The sequence below is a fragment of the Phasianus colchicus genome, chromosome 4 (genome assembly GCF_987193195.1).
Source record: "Phasianus colchicus chromosome 4, bPhaCol1.hap1.1, whole genome shotgun sequence".
NCBI classification, from domain to species: domain Eukaryota; kingdom Metazoa; phylum Chordata; class Aves; order Galliformes; family Phasianidae; genus Phasianus; species Phasianus colchicus.
Genome location: NC_143439.1, coordinates 6520078 through 6536152, shown reverse-complemented (window position 1 = coordinate 6536152; position 16075 = coordinate 6520078). Strand labels below are relative to the sequence as shown.

The 16075-nt window shown below is 35.2% G+C and overlaps 1 protein-coding gene across 1 annotated transcript in view; it reads left to right on the top strand.

The window, feature by feature from the left end:
- Positions 1-16075, top strand: part of DDX60 (DExD/H-box helicase 60) — a 46269-nt gene that overhangs the window by 17282 nt on the left and 12912 nt on the right. The window contains exons 12-27 of the mRNA XM_031613846.2: positions 448-609; positions 1865-1967; positions 2693-2808; positions 4596-4756; positions 5744-5996; positions 6806-6969; positions 7578-7733; positions 8672-8821; positions 9599-9718; positions 10645-10740; positions 11436-11551; positions 12060-12205; positions 12390-12499; positions 12605-12709; positions 12798-12926; positions 13667-13794. Coding sequence (XP_031469706.2) covers positions 448-609; positions 1865-1967; positions 2693-2808; positions 4596-4756; positions 5744-5996; positions 6806-6969; positions 7578-7733; positions 8672-8821; positions 9599-9718; positions 10645-10740; positions 11436-11551; positions 12060-12205; positions 12390-12499; positions 12605-12709; positions 12798-12926; positions 13667-13794 — 2215 coding nt within the window. The remainder of the gene's footprint in view (positions 1-447; positions 610-1864; positions 1968-2692; positions 2809-4595; positions 4757-5743; positions 5997-6805; positions 6970-7577; positions 7734-8671; positions 8822-9598; positions 9719-10644; positions 10741-11435; positions 11552-12059; positions 12206-12389; positions 12500-12604; positions 12710-12797; positions 12927-13666; positions 13795-16075) is intronic.

Here is a 16075-nt window from a genome sequence, read left to right as displayed (position 1 = left end):
AGGATCTCTTTCTGGAGATCTCTCCTCTGTGGAGTCTTTCCTGTGAACCCAGATCTTTGGATACAGGTTGAGTGTTCCTTCCCTGTTTGTTTCTTTTCCTATTTTCACCACGTTCATCTTTCCAGCTGTAGCACCAACTGTAACAGAAGTTTAACTCTTCTTTAACTGTGGGATTCCATGAACAGCCTAAACCTGGATTTCTGTACAAAATACGTTTTCTTATACCCTGTCCTAATAAATAATGATGATATATGATATCCTGTTCTCATTTATTCCAATTTCCAAAGACTTGGATGGAATTGAACTCTGTGCCTGATGCTGCACAAGTAAATCAGGAAGATGAGTAGGTTCTGTTTAAGGAAACTACAGTTGTGAGTAATTTCTAATTTCTTTCCTCTTCCCTTCTTTCTTGTCTATTCATTTTTATTTTTTTCCCCTCCTGTTCAGGTTTAGAGTTCCAAAAGGAATTGGGGAAAGAAATGGATAAAGAATACAGGTTTTTATGGGACACCGTAACCAAACTGACTGTAAAGTATGATTTTGGAGATGCTTTCCCAATACGAAATACTTCTCAAGTATTTATTGATCATCAGCGGACACTGTTTAGAGGTACTGAAAAGTCCACAAATTAAACAGTTATAAACACAACCTTCATTATTATCACTGCAAGTTTTGGAAATAGTGGTCTTATTTTATTAAGATCATTCTTGATGGATCTTCTTTCCTTTCATCTCACTAGCAAAACTGGCAGACTTTACCCTTATGGCTGAAATTCTGACTGCACAATAGACAAAACAAGTACTGTTACTGACTTCACAACTACTTAGTTTTAGTTCCAGTGTTTGCTAGCCTGAATCTGTTGCATGCATTGTAAAATGATATGACCCATGTAAGACATACAATAGTTAAAGGCATAATGATTGATCATAATTAAAAGAGCACAACTTATTATTCTGCATTAAAACTGACTTCCTTGTACATGTTAGTGTATGGTTATGCAGGTATTTGGCAAATGTGAGAGAAGAAAACTCAGTGAAATGAAGATTTGTCTTCCTAAGGCAGGGGAATGTCTAGTATCAGTAGTCACATTGCTGTCCTTGAAAGGTCTAGAAATATGACTTACCATTGTCTTAAGTGATACTACGACACTTTTTAGTAGCCTGTAGTTGGGAAGGTGTGTACTTGGTTCACAGGTAACTTGTATTTATGGAACTATGTATCTATTCAGAATATCTGGAAGAAGTAGGTAGATATTCTTGTCTGTTTTCTCACATTTCTGAAGAAACGCTTTTGTTACCCTTGGAAACTTTTGTGTACAACATGAAACTGTATAGATCTTAAAAAGGGACATTTTGCAAGAAATTCATTAGATGGGAGCGTAAATCCACATAGGTTTATGGATGTTTTTCCACTATGTTAAGTGGCTGTCACGTGGGCAAAGTGGTCTTTAGTGACCCACAACAACAATTTTCATCGTTACCTTTACACGTTAAGGCATCTTCTTGGACAGCATTTCTACTGCCTACTTCTGTAGTGATGCAGGAAAGTAGATGCCTGTGACGTGGGGTGGGTTGCAGCATTCAGGAAAGTAGTGTAGGAGTATAAAATAGATTATGAGCTACCAAATCAGAGGTAGTCATGTCTGCTTATTCCCCCTTCTTACTGTACTTGAGAAAGAAAAGAAACAGGAACTGGTGAACTGCTGCTTACTTCTATGTTTTGCTTCTTTGAATTTCATCATTTTTAATGCATCTGATGCAAATGATTTTCATCATTTTTAATGCATCTTGACAGAAATTTGAAGAGATGGTATGAAATTGTACATATTTTTAATCACTCTTCATTCTCTTTTTATTTTATAAAGTCTATGATGAAAAAATTCCTGATATAGGACTAATCCCATTGAAATCTGATCTCGTTGAAGAATATGCTGGTGATGTTTTGAAAGACCTACCTGTTTTAGAAAGGTACATATATGAATCTTCATTGTAATGTAGTAAGATTGTATGGGTTTGTTTCACACTCCCCTGCACTGTATATCCATACTATGCTTAATTTGTGCAAGTTCAGAAGTGCTTTTGCTGTGACTAGGGAAGATTTATGCGTTAGTGTAAATATTAACAGGAGGTTCAGAACAAGAATGAGTAAGAATCCGTTGTCTTATTTTCTCATCAGTTATTTTTTGTGTTAGTCTTTCAAGATTCTTATTCTACATTCTTAAACACTTTCTTTCTAAACATGCAAATAGTATTTGAAAGGTCGAATCCTAAATTGCAAAGCTCAGATTGTTTTCAGGAACAGAAAAATGTGGAATAACAGTACTGCATAGAAGTAAAGGATAATCTCTCAACATTTGCCCTGTTGTGCTATTGATGAAGGTGGGTTGTGTACTGCACAATGATTATTTTTGGTCAGTTTGGGAAAACAGATGTATTTCTGTGAGTTATGTAGTTATGTTGCATTGTGATTTAACTGTATGAAAGTAAGTGGGGGGAAAAATGCAGTTTCAATTTGTTACCAAATCTTTCTGAAAACCTGAGACTATCTTGACAAACTGGAGTAGGATTAAGCCCTATTCTGGTTATCTGTCACTGTAAAATTCTTTAGATAAATATCTGGGGTTTTTTGTTTTGAACATTTCATTAGAGATGCCAGAAAACTATTTTATTTTCTGCACCATTTAATGTTTTAGTAATGATCCTGCAGTTACTTCACTTGCTAAATACAAAGAATTTGATGAGCTTCATCACTGGCATTCTGACAGACCACTGACTGACGAATATGAACGAGTACGATGCAGTGCAGATGGTAAGAAATGCTAATAAAACCCATTTGGTTGTCTGAGCTAGATAAGTACTTTGAGGAGTGTCATTGTTTTAAAGGAGGACTTTAAAAATAAGCTTAAAAACTCACTTCATAAAATATTTGCAGCCACGTAAGCATGTGCCAAAGTAGAACTACTGCAATAGCCGAATTATACTTAAACTGATGAATTTGTGCAGTATTTACATGCACTGTATGTTATGTATATTTTTTTATAGCTCTAAAGAGTATAATGGAGCATTCTTCAGGTGTTCATGATACGTTCCCTTGTGCTTGCAGACTGCTTCTCAGAGAGAGAGATAAAACAAACTCTATATACATCTGCAATTTAATGTTTAAATCTCTAGTTTGCATAATGCTTATTAAACAAATTCATATATGGGCGAAATGAACTTAAATGATTGGCTATGCGTGTGCATTGCAAACACATCTTTTGAGAACATACATGAAAGAAGAAGAAAGCAAAAGTTATTTGTATCTTTAATAATTAATTTTACATACTATAGTTTCTTTTAAGTTTTTGCACTTTCTTATAGGACAGTTTTTTTTCATTCTTATTTACACTGTGGTTCTAACAAGAAATTTGGAGAGCAGTCACTTTGAGCATAACCTGCAGAAGAGTAGCTAGAGCATCCTCCATGATGTTGGAGCTGAAAGTTTGTCTGCTACTGCTGAAGTCCTTTCTCTTCCACGTTTTGTATGAGTTCTCTGAACACAGGCTTGTATCATCTCAGTCTTGTGTAAAAACAGATCTTCTGAGATGGATTGTCACACTCAGAACCTAACTTTTTTTTTTTTTAAGGCACAGAGAAATATCTTGTGCAGTACTACAGGCTTGGGAGTGGCTGGAAAGCTGTGCAAAGGAAAACTATGTAAGGATATTAGTTAACTGCTGGTTGAACACAAACCAGCAGTGTGCCCAGGTGGCCAAGAAGGACAATAGCATCCTGGCTTGTATCAGAAATGGCGTAGTTAACAGGAGCAGGGAGGTGATCATGAAATACTTGAAGGGGGCCTACAAGAAAGCTGGAGAGGGGCTTTTCATGAGGGCAGGTAGCAACAGGATGAGGGGAATTGTCTTCAAATGGGAATAGGGAGATTGAGACTGGATATTAGGAAGAAATTCTTTACTGTGAGGGTGGTGAGACACTGGAACAGATTGCCCACAGAGGCTGTGGATGCCCCCTCCCAGGAAGCATTCAAGGCCAGGCTGCATGGGGCTTTGGGCAACCTGGTCTAGTGGGAGATATATATATAACAACCCCCATAGCAGGGGTTGGAACTAGAAGATCTTAAAGGTCCCTTCTGACCCAAACCATCCTATGATTCTATGACTTGAGTGCAGAAATATCTATGTGCACAATAGAGTAGCAAAAGTTTTCTTCCAGCAGCATTATTTATGTTCTGATGAGAGTCTTGCTTTCACAGAGGTCTTTGATTATTTAACTGCCTTTTGAGAAGGTGTCTTCATTTTCCTTGACTGTGTTGCTCTAACAGTCAATTTGTTTCCTGCTCATTGAGTTTTCCAATAATTCTTGATGTCTGCCTGAAGTCTCAATTTGAGTCTATGACTTACCTCTCAGGTAATTGAAAGTACCATTCTGTGAGTCTTAGTAGCAAGCCTCTTTTGATACATGATTTGGTCTTTTAGTCGATGAAGAATTTTTGCTACCTGTACATGTGCAAACTCATTACTCGGTTATCTTTTCTTGGAAGTAGTTTAGACTAAAATTCTGTTTGTGTATTTTTGATTCAATTATACTTATTTGCAGCAAAGTCCAAAGATGCAGATGAAAGAAGACAAATTCAAAAGCTTCAGACTTTTCATCGTTTATATGGAGGCACTTTGGAAGGTGGTACTTCAAAGTTTATTGTATGCCAAAAGGATGCTCCAGGAAATGCTGATGGTGCTGTGAAAACGTCTAAAATACGTGTGAGTATAGGCAAATTGTTCTTTCCAAATCTAGTTTATATTATCCCCCCCCCCACCAAAAAAAAAAAAGCATTTCTACTATTTGAATCTCAGAAATGAAATATACCTGAAGTGCATAACAGTTCTCAGTTGGGGAAAATTAATTATTTTGTATTATAAATTGAATTGTCTAATTAGAAAAAATATTTTTGTTTCTGCTTGGGAATATTGGCAATTATATTTTAAAAATAAAGAACAGTAATAAATATCAAGTTTGTAAAGGCTGGTGGGTTTTGCTTCGTGGCTGGTAATAGAATATGGAATGAAAGAAACTGGAGTTCATCAATTTTATTTTACTTTAAGAAAGTACTGAGCAATACTGTAAAATCCATTGTTTGCTTATTTGTTTTCCCACATTGTTTGGAAATACTCACCATGAAAGGTTCTGTAAATTTTGCTATTAATTCTACTTAAGAATATTTTTTAGACATCACGGGGTGGTACTTTCACACTGATGAACAGGAGTAATAGGAATTTAAATAATATTTCATAATAGGCTGTAAGGATTAGATTAGATCACCTGTTGAATCACCTGTAAACCAGTATAGAATGATTTTGTTTGAGTAAGATGGAACTCTTAATTTTATGTAATGCATTTAAAAAAATCTTGTTACTAGAATTACTATTACCTATGAGTAAAAAACAAACAAACAAACAAAAAAAACCCTCAGGTATCTGCTATTTATTTTTTTCCATGTTTGTGTGCTTTTATACTATTTGTGATGAAACTTTTTATTGATTTCTAAAGTAAAGATTAGGTAAGCTTTTGAGCAGCATGCTGTGATTCAGAAATAGTCTCCTTCAGAATTGAGTAATTTAAAGAAATCTCAAATGATGATGTACCACAAAGGTGAATTGCAAACTGTAATATATCTTGATTTTGTGGATTAGTTTTTTCAGATGATGCTTGCACATAATTGTGATTAATTTTGAAATTTTATTGGATAGAAAAGCAAAGCAGAAATAATTATGGAAGAAAACAACAGGCGACTAAAAGCTAAAGAAGAAAAGAAAGAACAGGAGCAATGGAAAACCTTGCAGATATCAATGGAAAAAGAAATAAAAGCAAATCCAACAGTTGGAATAAATAAATTGGAAAAGTTTCTCAAGACAGCTAGAAGTAAATCTGTGAAATTCAGCGTAGAAATGTCAGGATTGTCGGCCTGTGTAGAAGCATGGAAAAAACACTGCAGAAAACAAGGTACAATAACCAAATGAATGTTCAATTTTCAGTTTGCACTCACATCAACTAAAAGTGAGTACATCTGGACCTTCTCAGAAGGAATAAAGGCATGTAAATACAAACTTGTCCTGGGAGCAGTAGTGGTGCTTTTAAGTATTAGCAGGCATTAATCCCCATCTGCAATTTCAAAATCCCTCAAAGGAGACGCAAGGAATCTATTGAAATTATATTTCAGCTATTTTTCTGTTTTTCCTTGTAAACATTGTATACATAATTTATTGTATGTATCTTTAATGAGCATGAGTTATGCACATTCAGTATGACTATATTGAGATAAATTATTAAGAAGCTGAGTAAACTCACAATCTGAATAATGCTGATTATCACTGAAATCTATGCTACTGTCATTTGCTGTTCTCAGTTTCACTAGAATCAACTTATCTGGCCTATCCTTCTGGTTGAGAAGATTCAGTCACACTGCTTGAAATATGGGCAACCTGTAAACATTAGAGTGAAATATGTAGTTAATAGTACTGAGTAACAAACCTGAGTCAATGAAGTAAAATGGGGAGCTTCTGTTATCAAATACATACAAGAAGTACAACTTCCTTTAATAGCTGAGTTGTTTGGATGCTTGGTGTTCAGTGACAGAGGTTGCCACATGTGAGTTATGTTCTGGTTGTCTCTAATTTAAATGCATTTTTAAGCTGCCATAAACATGGCTGGATGGATAAGGTCTGTTCTAGAAATACCTAATATAAGAAGGCTCCCAATGATACAATTGGCTGTCAAGTAACTGAAGCTTTTTTTTTTTTTTTTTTTGAAAGGAAACAAACCTGAAGATTTAAGCAGTGCTGTCCAAGTTATGAGGAGAATTCATATACTCCTTGACAAATATCAAGATCTTTTGGAGAAATCACATTTACAGAAGCTGAGTCAGTATCTACAACTTCTTGGATTTGAAAATTTGGCATGTACTCTGTCTGGCCAGGTAACTTTCTAGTCTTCGTAGAGCTTCATGTGATTTTTCTAACCTGCTGATGCAGGTCTGAAGATGGGTAACAAGGCTGGTGGAGGGCTTGGAGAATATGTCCTGTGAGGAGCAGCTGAAGGAACTGGGTCTGTTTAAGGAAGAGGAGGCTGAGGGGGTGACCTTATTTATGTTTTAATGTATGGTATACACATTTTATTTAAAAATATAAAGCTTTACAAAATTTAGAATAAGTCAGTCTTTATATTAGGTTTCTTTTTCCAGCTTGGATTCTTTGTACAGAGTCACAGCAGGCTCAAGAAATGACAAAGAAGTATAGGATGAGAAGTATATACCTCGTAGTAGCTCAAGGAAGCCAAGCTCTGCCTGCTACATGGTTTTGTTAGCTCATCTCACAACAATGGCTGCTGAAGACATTAATTTCAAAAATGTAGCTTCCAGATATAACTCTGACACCAGGCTACAACAGACAAAGCTGTTTAAAAATTGCCTACAATTTCATATAATTTTTCAAAGCTTTCAGAGTTCCCCAGAGGGGAAAAAACATAACATTTTCTGAATCTTTTGCTAGTTTTCAAACCAACTTGAAATTTAATATGACCTTATAGATGAGAAAAGGAAGAGATGATCAGAATAGAAGCAACTATGATGTTGAGGTGGGACCAGCTCGCTTCCAGCTGCAATACATGGACTATTACTTGCTCAGAGAAGAGAGGAATGATCCAGATCCCCGAGTGCAACACTTCATACCAGACACATGGCAGGTACTGAGGCAAATCCACCTGTACATAGAGTTATGGAAGTGACCTTTTTTCATTTAAAAATATACATTATTATACTACTTGTTAAAAGTAGTGTTTCACCAAGCTTAACAAAGACAGTAAATTACTTCAGAAATGTTCTTTTTGCACTGATGGCTTTGCAATTAAGAGCTTAGCTAAAGGCGTTCGACGTAAGAAATGCCAGGTCCATGAGATTCTGCTTGAATATCTGATGATTAGTTCAAGCTATTGTTCTCCTTATTTGTCTGTAAGGAGCTGCTAATAGTATGAGATGAGAAATAACTTTTTCCTTAAAGAACAGCAAATCTAACTGAAGTCTTTTTATTATTAGGCTGGGGATGCCAGCTAAATTTGCCACTTTTTTGTGACACTGTCTACAAACAAGTCACTTGCTTGAGGAGCAGCTTGAAAGATGGCATATATATTGATAGAGAAAGATAATGTTAGTACTAATTTTTTTTTAGTACTCTTCCTTCCATCCTTTCTTACCTGTTGAGAAAGCATGGAGGAAGACAGTAGTAGAGAAGAAAACAAATTACTAAACAATGTATGTTAAGAGCATAGAGATTTTAATAGTACTGAGTAACATTTCAATGCAATAACAAATAGTGCTTTGTAAAAGAACAATGAAGTTTTTGAATCTAAATTATACACTGAGATAACCAGTTATATTTTGTTTTAAAATTTCCAGTTTTGGACTGCAAGTGTTGTGGTATCAGTATCTTAGAGCAAATAATTGAAACAAGGAAGTCAGAACTGCTAGTTCTGCTTTTTCTGCTAACAATCTGATGGGGGAAGAAAATAGTCGTACTACTAGATTGACTTTGACCTCCAGTAGTCCAAGATTGCTATTAGAAGAGCTGGTTTATTCAATGAGAACAAACAAGACATTTTGACATAAATTGCTACTCTTCTCTTAGCGAGAACTTCTTGATGCTGTAGATAATAACGAGTCTGCAGTGATTGTTGCTCCCACATCATCAGGAAAAACATATGCTTCATATTATTGCATGGAGAAAGTTCTGAAAACGAGTGATGAAGGAGTAGTTGTGTATGTTGCTCCCACAAAGGTAAGCCTACATCCTACTACATATTCTATATGTTGACTACATTTTTCAGTATGATTCTAAAACCACGGGGAGTAACTTATTACACTAATTTAGTTGATGTATGTCTTTTTTAATCAGATGTAATTAAGCATGTTAACAAAGAATCTTCAAAACATTTATGTTCGTGTATGATTTTGTATTTGTCAGTTGCTGTGTGTATATATATATCTATTTTAAGGTTATAAACACCAGTGTATATAAAAGGGCTTAGATGTAGAGTGTTAGGAAAATGGTGAGTTGTCAAAGCATACAAAAACTCTATGTGAAATGGAATAGAACAATGATCAAGCAAGTTATTTCATTCCAAATGAGATGACTTTTAGAGAACCTCAAGAAAAAGCTTGTGAAACTCTTGCCTGTTGTGGTACTTTTGTTTTAATGCAAATTCTATGCTGGTAGTTAGAAATTGACTTAGAAGCTGAGACAGTGTCTTGACTTCTTCCGAAACTTACTGTTGTTGTGTTGACTTAGTGCCTGTAGATGCAGCAGAATGTCATCTTTTCTTTAGCAGCTCTAAAAATCATTATGATACAGAATTAATACCATATAACTCACTTCATGGAACACTAAAGTTCTTTGCAAGCATGAGTATAACTGAACATAAAGAACTATATCTGTTTGAAGTTAATAATACACTACATAGTACATTATAATTTAGCACGTTAACATCAGTGCCCAAGCTAGATACTTTAATATCATGTGCCTCTTTAGTTTCATTAATGACTTGCTTTACTTAAGGCACTTGTAAACCAAGTGGTGGGATCTGTATACAGTCGATTCACCAAGAAACTTCCAGATGGACTGGTGGTGTGTGGAGTCTTCACACGAGATTATCGCCACGATGTCACGAATTCTCAGGTATATCTTTATGGGTGTTTTAACACAGAATAGTAATGACTTCTGCACTTCATCTGGCTCCCAAAAATATTAATTTTGATTGTAACAGTTGCACCATCACTAAATACAAAGCTCAGGAAAAATCTAAAGATGCTTGTACTGCTCACCAGAAACTTTCACTTTGGTGCACACAAATGTACCTATTCATCCATAGGGGCTATGCCATTGAAAAACCTCTGAATCCCTTGGTCACAAGCATACATCTGATGTAAATGCAGACAAATGAAGGAGGTGTTCTTTTTTTCATTATTTTCATGATGGTGTGACTTTTCCTATTACTCATAAAATTGATGACAGGCTGATTTTTAAGTGGGAGCGTGTCTTTTTTTTTTTTTTCTCACAGTGGAAAGTTCAAACAGATCCTTCAATATTTTACTTTGTGCCCATTGCATTTTGTCCTGTTGATAGACACCATTGAAAAGAGCCCACTTCTCTTCTTTACATACTCTTTTTACATTTATATACATTGAGAAGGATAAGAGAAGATCTCGCCATTAAACAATATCCTCTCTCCTCACCTTCCAGCCCAGTTATTTCATCATAGAATTTTATCAGATTGGTCAAGCATGACTTCCTCTTGAAGGACAGTGAATGCATGCTGACTACTCCTAATGACTCCTTTGTCCTTCATGTGCCTGGAAATGGTTTCAAGGGTTAATAGCTCCATCATTTTCCCAGTGATCAAGGTGAAATTGACAGGCCTGGAGTCCTCTGCATCCTCCTCCTTGCCCTTCTAGAAGGCAGGAATGAAAGATTATTTGTTTTTTTGCTTACCTTTAAATCAATACCTAAATATTTTTAATTTTTTTTCCAATATGCAATCTATCCTGTTATATTTGATTAGCCAATTTACTTGAAAATAATACTTTACAAACCTTTGTTCCTAGATACTAGTGACCGTGCCTCAATGTTTAGAAATTTTGATGCTGTCTCCTCATCGCCAGAGTTGGACCAAACGAATACAATACGTTATATTTGATGAGGTATGTGTATTTCAATAGTCATCAATTATGAGAAGAAAAGAAAAAGCAGAGGAAAAAAGTCAACAATTGAATTTTTCATTACATACATGAAGCTGGCAAAAACCTTAGACTTATTACTTTAGACTTGCTTGCTTTTATTGTTAGACTTAATGTATTCCAGTGCAAGAACTAAATCCTGATAGTCTTCAAGAGGACACTTGGTTCAGTGAAAGTTAACAGGAGTTCCCCTTATTTCTCTCACTCCAGTCATTTGAAAAACTAAAGGTCATCACTGTAGCTTTAGAGTTGAAATTGGAATCTGGATGTACTGGAGGCTGGGGTCATTCATTGTTCTTGTCAGATATTTGCCAATTTTCTGAGGACAAAAATGATGATTAATCTTGCTAAAATTAAAATTTGTACTGGATTCTTTCTTGTATATCAGATTAATTGCTAAAGATGTGAGTAAACACCTAGACTACATACTGTGAAAATAGTACTGAAATTTAGACTGTTTAACTATCCAGTGAGGTCTGGAGAGAGATTTATCCATTTCATTTGTATCTCACTGTCATTAGCTACAGTATAAGAAGTGTTCACTACTGTTCTTTCCAAAGTTCTTCTTTTTAGGAAAACTGTAGTGAAGCAACTCTTCTTAGGTTTACTTTGAGAAGGAACATTTTTTTTTAATCCTTTTTCTTTTCCCAAAAATATAGATCCATTGTCTTGGTGATGAAATTGGAGCAGAGGTTTGGGAGCATCTTCTGGTAACAATTCGGTGTCCATTTTTGGCTCTCTCTGCTACCATCAGTAATCCAGAACACCTGACTGAGTATGCTTGGAAATTTTTAATTCTCAAGAGCTTATTTAAATTGGACTTGAGCTGTCTTAAACAGATGTCAGTTACTATTGAGAGGCAACAGATTTGGAATTGTTGTTATTTATTGTATATAGTTGTATATAATTGACACCAAATTTTGTAACTCTTCATTCTCTGTAGTGAGAATAGGCATTCCTATTACTTAAGATCCTTTAAATGAGCTGGGAAGAAGAATTTAAGATACTTTTGAATCTATTTGATTTGCCAAAACCTAATAAGTATACTTATCTATCATCAGTCAAGGAAGACACCGTCACTATATACATATGTGTGTGTACGTATATGATGGTGCTATTCCACATTTATGAACAGCACCCTGGGATAAGCTGGAGAAAATTCCTCTGAAATGGTGAAAGATTAGAAACTTTATAGGAGAAACAGAAGAATGTTGTAATTCCTCTATTATAGTTGTAAAATTTTTCTTCAAGATATTTTTAACAACTTTTTTTTATTCTTGAAGGTGGTTACAATCTGTGAAAAGGTATTGGCAGTATGCTGATAATAAAATAAAAGAAAGCTCTACTGACCCTGAGAAGAATTTTGCAGGAAAATATAAAGGAAGATCTACAGTAAAAGAACAAAAAAAATCATACCGCGTTAGATTAGGTGTGTATTGGAATGTTATGTAACTAATAAATGAATGTAGTGTCCTTTCTGCAAACACTTTAATCTCGCTGCATGAACATAATAATGTACATATGTGCTTATTTCAAATAAATGAGTATTGCAGTAGTAAGTACTTATTTTTAAAAACAAACAATTGTAACACTACATTTTTGTCTCTTCACAGTCCTGTATGAAGAAAGATACAATGATTTGGAGAAGTATGTGTGTTCTCTAACGGGCAGTGATTTTGACATTGAACATTTTCACCCTTGCGCTGCATTAACAGTCAATCATGTAAGTATTGCGCTGATGACAAAATTGTTTCTCAAATGTTGCACTGAATCCAAGATTGCAAGCTGATTCTTCTTGCTTTTTTTTTTTTTAATTAACACCTTGCAGATTGAGAACTGTGGTATTCCTTCAGATCTTTCCCTGTCTCCAAGGGAGAGTGTTCAGCTATATGACACAATGGTAAAAGTCTGGCAGAAGTGGCCAAGGGCACAGGTGGGTCTAAAGAACTGCAGACACTACATAAAAGTAAGTAACTAGATAACAAAGTACTGCAGTGTCTTATAATGATGTTGTTTTCAAGGAAATGGATCCTGAAGAGTTTGTCTCTTTCAAGAATAAGGTAGTGATAAAAAAGATGGATGTGAGGAAATATGAACAGGAACTGAAGAAAGAGCTAAGCAACTGGATTGTAGTTGGACAAAGACAGAAGGTAACTGTTAGAGGAGTGCATTTTTAAGCTTATGTATAGATGTAATGTAATTATAATTATTTTTCTTATAATAATAATAATTATGGGAGCTTTTACTTCCATAATTATTTTTTATTAGTGCTAACTACTGTTGTGCTGAAAGAGAAGCACTAATATTAGTGGCATTTGATAAGCTTTTTCAAGGTTACGTTTTCACAAGTTTGTCAGGGAATCAGATGTCTGGTACTTACATGAAATTTGAAGTTCTGATTACTTAATGTACCTACTACAATTAGTGATAGTATTGTACCAGTATTCTGCTACTTTAGTCTGCCTCTTTTTCTTTTTTGCTACTCATTTGAAACCTTTTGTGAAAACTTTCCATGTAAGAGACAAGGCAATGGGCAAAACTTTGGTAGTCATATGTTGTTATATCATAAAAAGAAGTGTAAGGAGGCTTTGTATCAAAAATGAGTATAAAAGAAAGAACATCTGGAAAAAAAACCAAACTTCTTGAGATTTGACACTTAAATGTGAAAATATAATTGTTGTGTTAGAAATACTTCATTCATCCACAGTGATGGTAGCCAAGGATTTGCGTTTTGAGTTCTTGCTGAAGTCAGTTAATGTTCTACAGGGCTTTTAAGTCCATGAACTATGAGGCAGTACTGCATGGTTTAAAATATCTGAGCTGATAGAAACTGCCTTCCAGGCAGAAGTTTCTGATATTAAAATATCATTAATAATAATGCTTTGGTCAGGTGAATGAGGTACTGGAGAACTTGAAGCCCAAACCTGTGGATTGCTCAGAATATCAAAAGTGGAAGATGTTTGCACACTTCGTTGACAAATTGCATGAAATGGGTAAATTGCCTGCCATATTTTTTATGTAAGTATTTACGTTCCATACATTGTGTTCATTGACTAGAGAAAAATGAGAAAAATTGGAAGATATCATGTATTTGGTTTTTGTTTTCTTTGGTTTAAAGCGCATGAAATAAAGACTTGCAAGCTCTATCAGTCCATTTATCTTTATATGGGACTTTCTATTTTTCTCTTTATGGGACTAAAGACTTAGATGAATTAAAACTGTGGACTAATTACTATCTGGAAAGGTTAGAATCCGTGAGTGATATGAGGGGAAACTATAAGAAGCTGAATCACACTAAAATAAGAGTTGAATTCTCCATTGCTTTGCTCCAGTGTAGTAAGTAAAACTTGTGCTCCTAATTTAGAGTCGTGAGCGGTGTATGTAGGTGCAGACTTGATAGGGAAAAGGATGAAATGAGCTTCTATGAATGTATCTTTTGTTATGATCTCAGTGCAAAACCTCTATCAACATAGTCTTTATCTAGTGAAATGGATCAATTAACCCATCTTGAACACATCTGAGATGTAATTTCACAAAACATCAAATGTGCACAACCTACTGACACCGTTATCAGTGCTACTGAAAATATCAGTGAAATAGACATGTACCCTGATTAACATTAACACCGATCTTAATATTGAAAAGAAGCTACTTATCATTAAACAGTTATCCAGTGCAAATAAACAGTCACATGTTTTCTTATCCCAGTATGAAGCCTTGCTCATCCTTATACTGGACACTTGAGTAGTTAGGGGGAGAATGCTAGCTGCCATTTCATTTCTTAAAAGTTTGTGCTGATTTAAAAAAAAAAAAAGCCTTTCTGAAAGAACACTAGAAAGGAAGAAGGAAGAAGTGAGCATACAGGTTGACAGAATTTCTAAACACTGGTAACTGCTTCTTTTTGTATTTTGAGTGACAGTCTAGTTGCAAATTAGTGTTATGTCTGATTTCAAGTTAAACCAGTAGATTTCAAAATTACTCTCAGATATTTGTAAATTCTTCGTATAAGGAGTGATTTCAGAGCTGCTTTATGAACTGCAGCATCATTTTGGGGCACTAGGAAGTTCCAAAGTGTTTCTTTTCAGCAGAGAAAGATAAGTGGCTTATTTTCATCTGCTTTGGAATGATGGGTCCTTTGAAATTTTTGGTGACTTATGGCTCTTATGAGGGACTGTGTGTAGAGTGTGAATCCTCTCTTTAATTAATAACTAATTATAACTAAATAATCACTGTGGGATGAAAACACCCTGCAGGCCAGTGAATGTGGAGGCATAACCTAGTGACATGAATTGGGATATGAAGTAGAGAAATCTATTATCTGATGCTGTTTTAAAGAGTCAGTGTAGTGTAACAGCACTTTGTGGACCTCCTTGTGTTGTGTTCTGACAAGGGACAAACATCAAACAGATTTTTAAAAAATTTACGTGTCCAAGTCCTGAGAATTCGGGAGGCAGATGAAGGGAATTTAGAGCCCTCAGAAATAGATGCTGCTTTGGAATAGTAGATTGGTATTTGTGCTTTATTGATTGTGATAAACTTTTTCTTGAGCTGTTGATGAATTAGGTTGGAAAGTGATCACCCATTATGGTACTAAGTCAGCATGGAATTAATAGAGACTCCTGAAAGAGCAGGTATCAGAGCTGTAGAAGCCCAATTGCTATTGTGGCTTTTGATGGTAGGGAGAACAGTACTCGGAATTTTCTTCTATTAAAAACACCAGGGAAAGGAATATACTGGCACCACACTTTTACTTATGTGGCTGAATAAACTGAATTCAGTTCAGAGGAATCAAAACTAAATGGGAAATGATTGTTACTGAGCTCTGTCATCCATGAAAAAAGCTTATGCTAAGGAGTTAAGATTAAAATGTGTTTGGCCTTCACAAGTATAAAGTCCTTCAGTTTTTGCACTTGTGCTTGGTGACTGCTGAATTTGAATGACTTGTAAGTATTCTAATGGACTAGGATGCAACATCATGCCAGGTGTTTGTGAGCACTTCTTAGTGATAGTCAGCAGAATCTGCAGCAAGGATTTGATAAGTGCTTACTGAGGGTGAAGCTGATACAGTCTTTATCCTAGTTAAGCTTCAAACAGCCCAGTGTTGAAAAGGCTATGAGGAAGAACAGCTAAGTAGAAGACCAGAAGAAGCAGACATTGATTTTTTTTTTCAACTGGTTAGTTGAGAAGGATTAAAATGATGTAAAGTACAGTCTGATTTATATGTATGTCTACATGTCCAACTTAAGAAAAGGGAGGATTGAGCATGCTTTCTACAAATAATTTAATGGCAGAATTATTT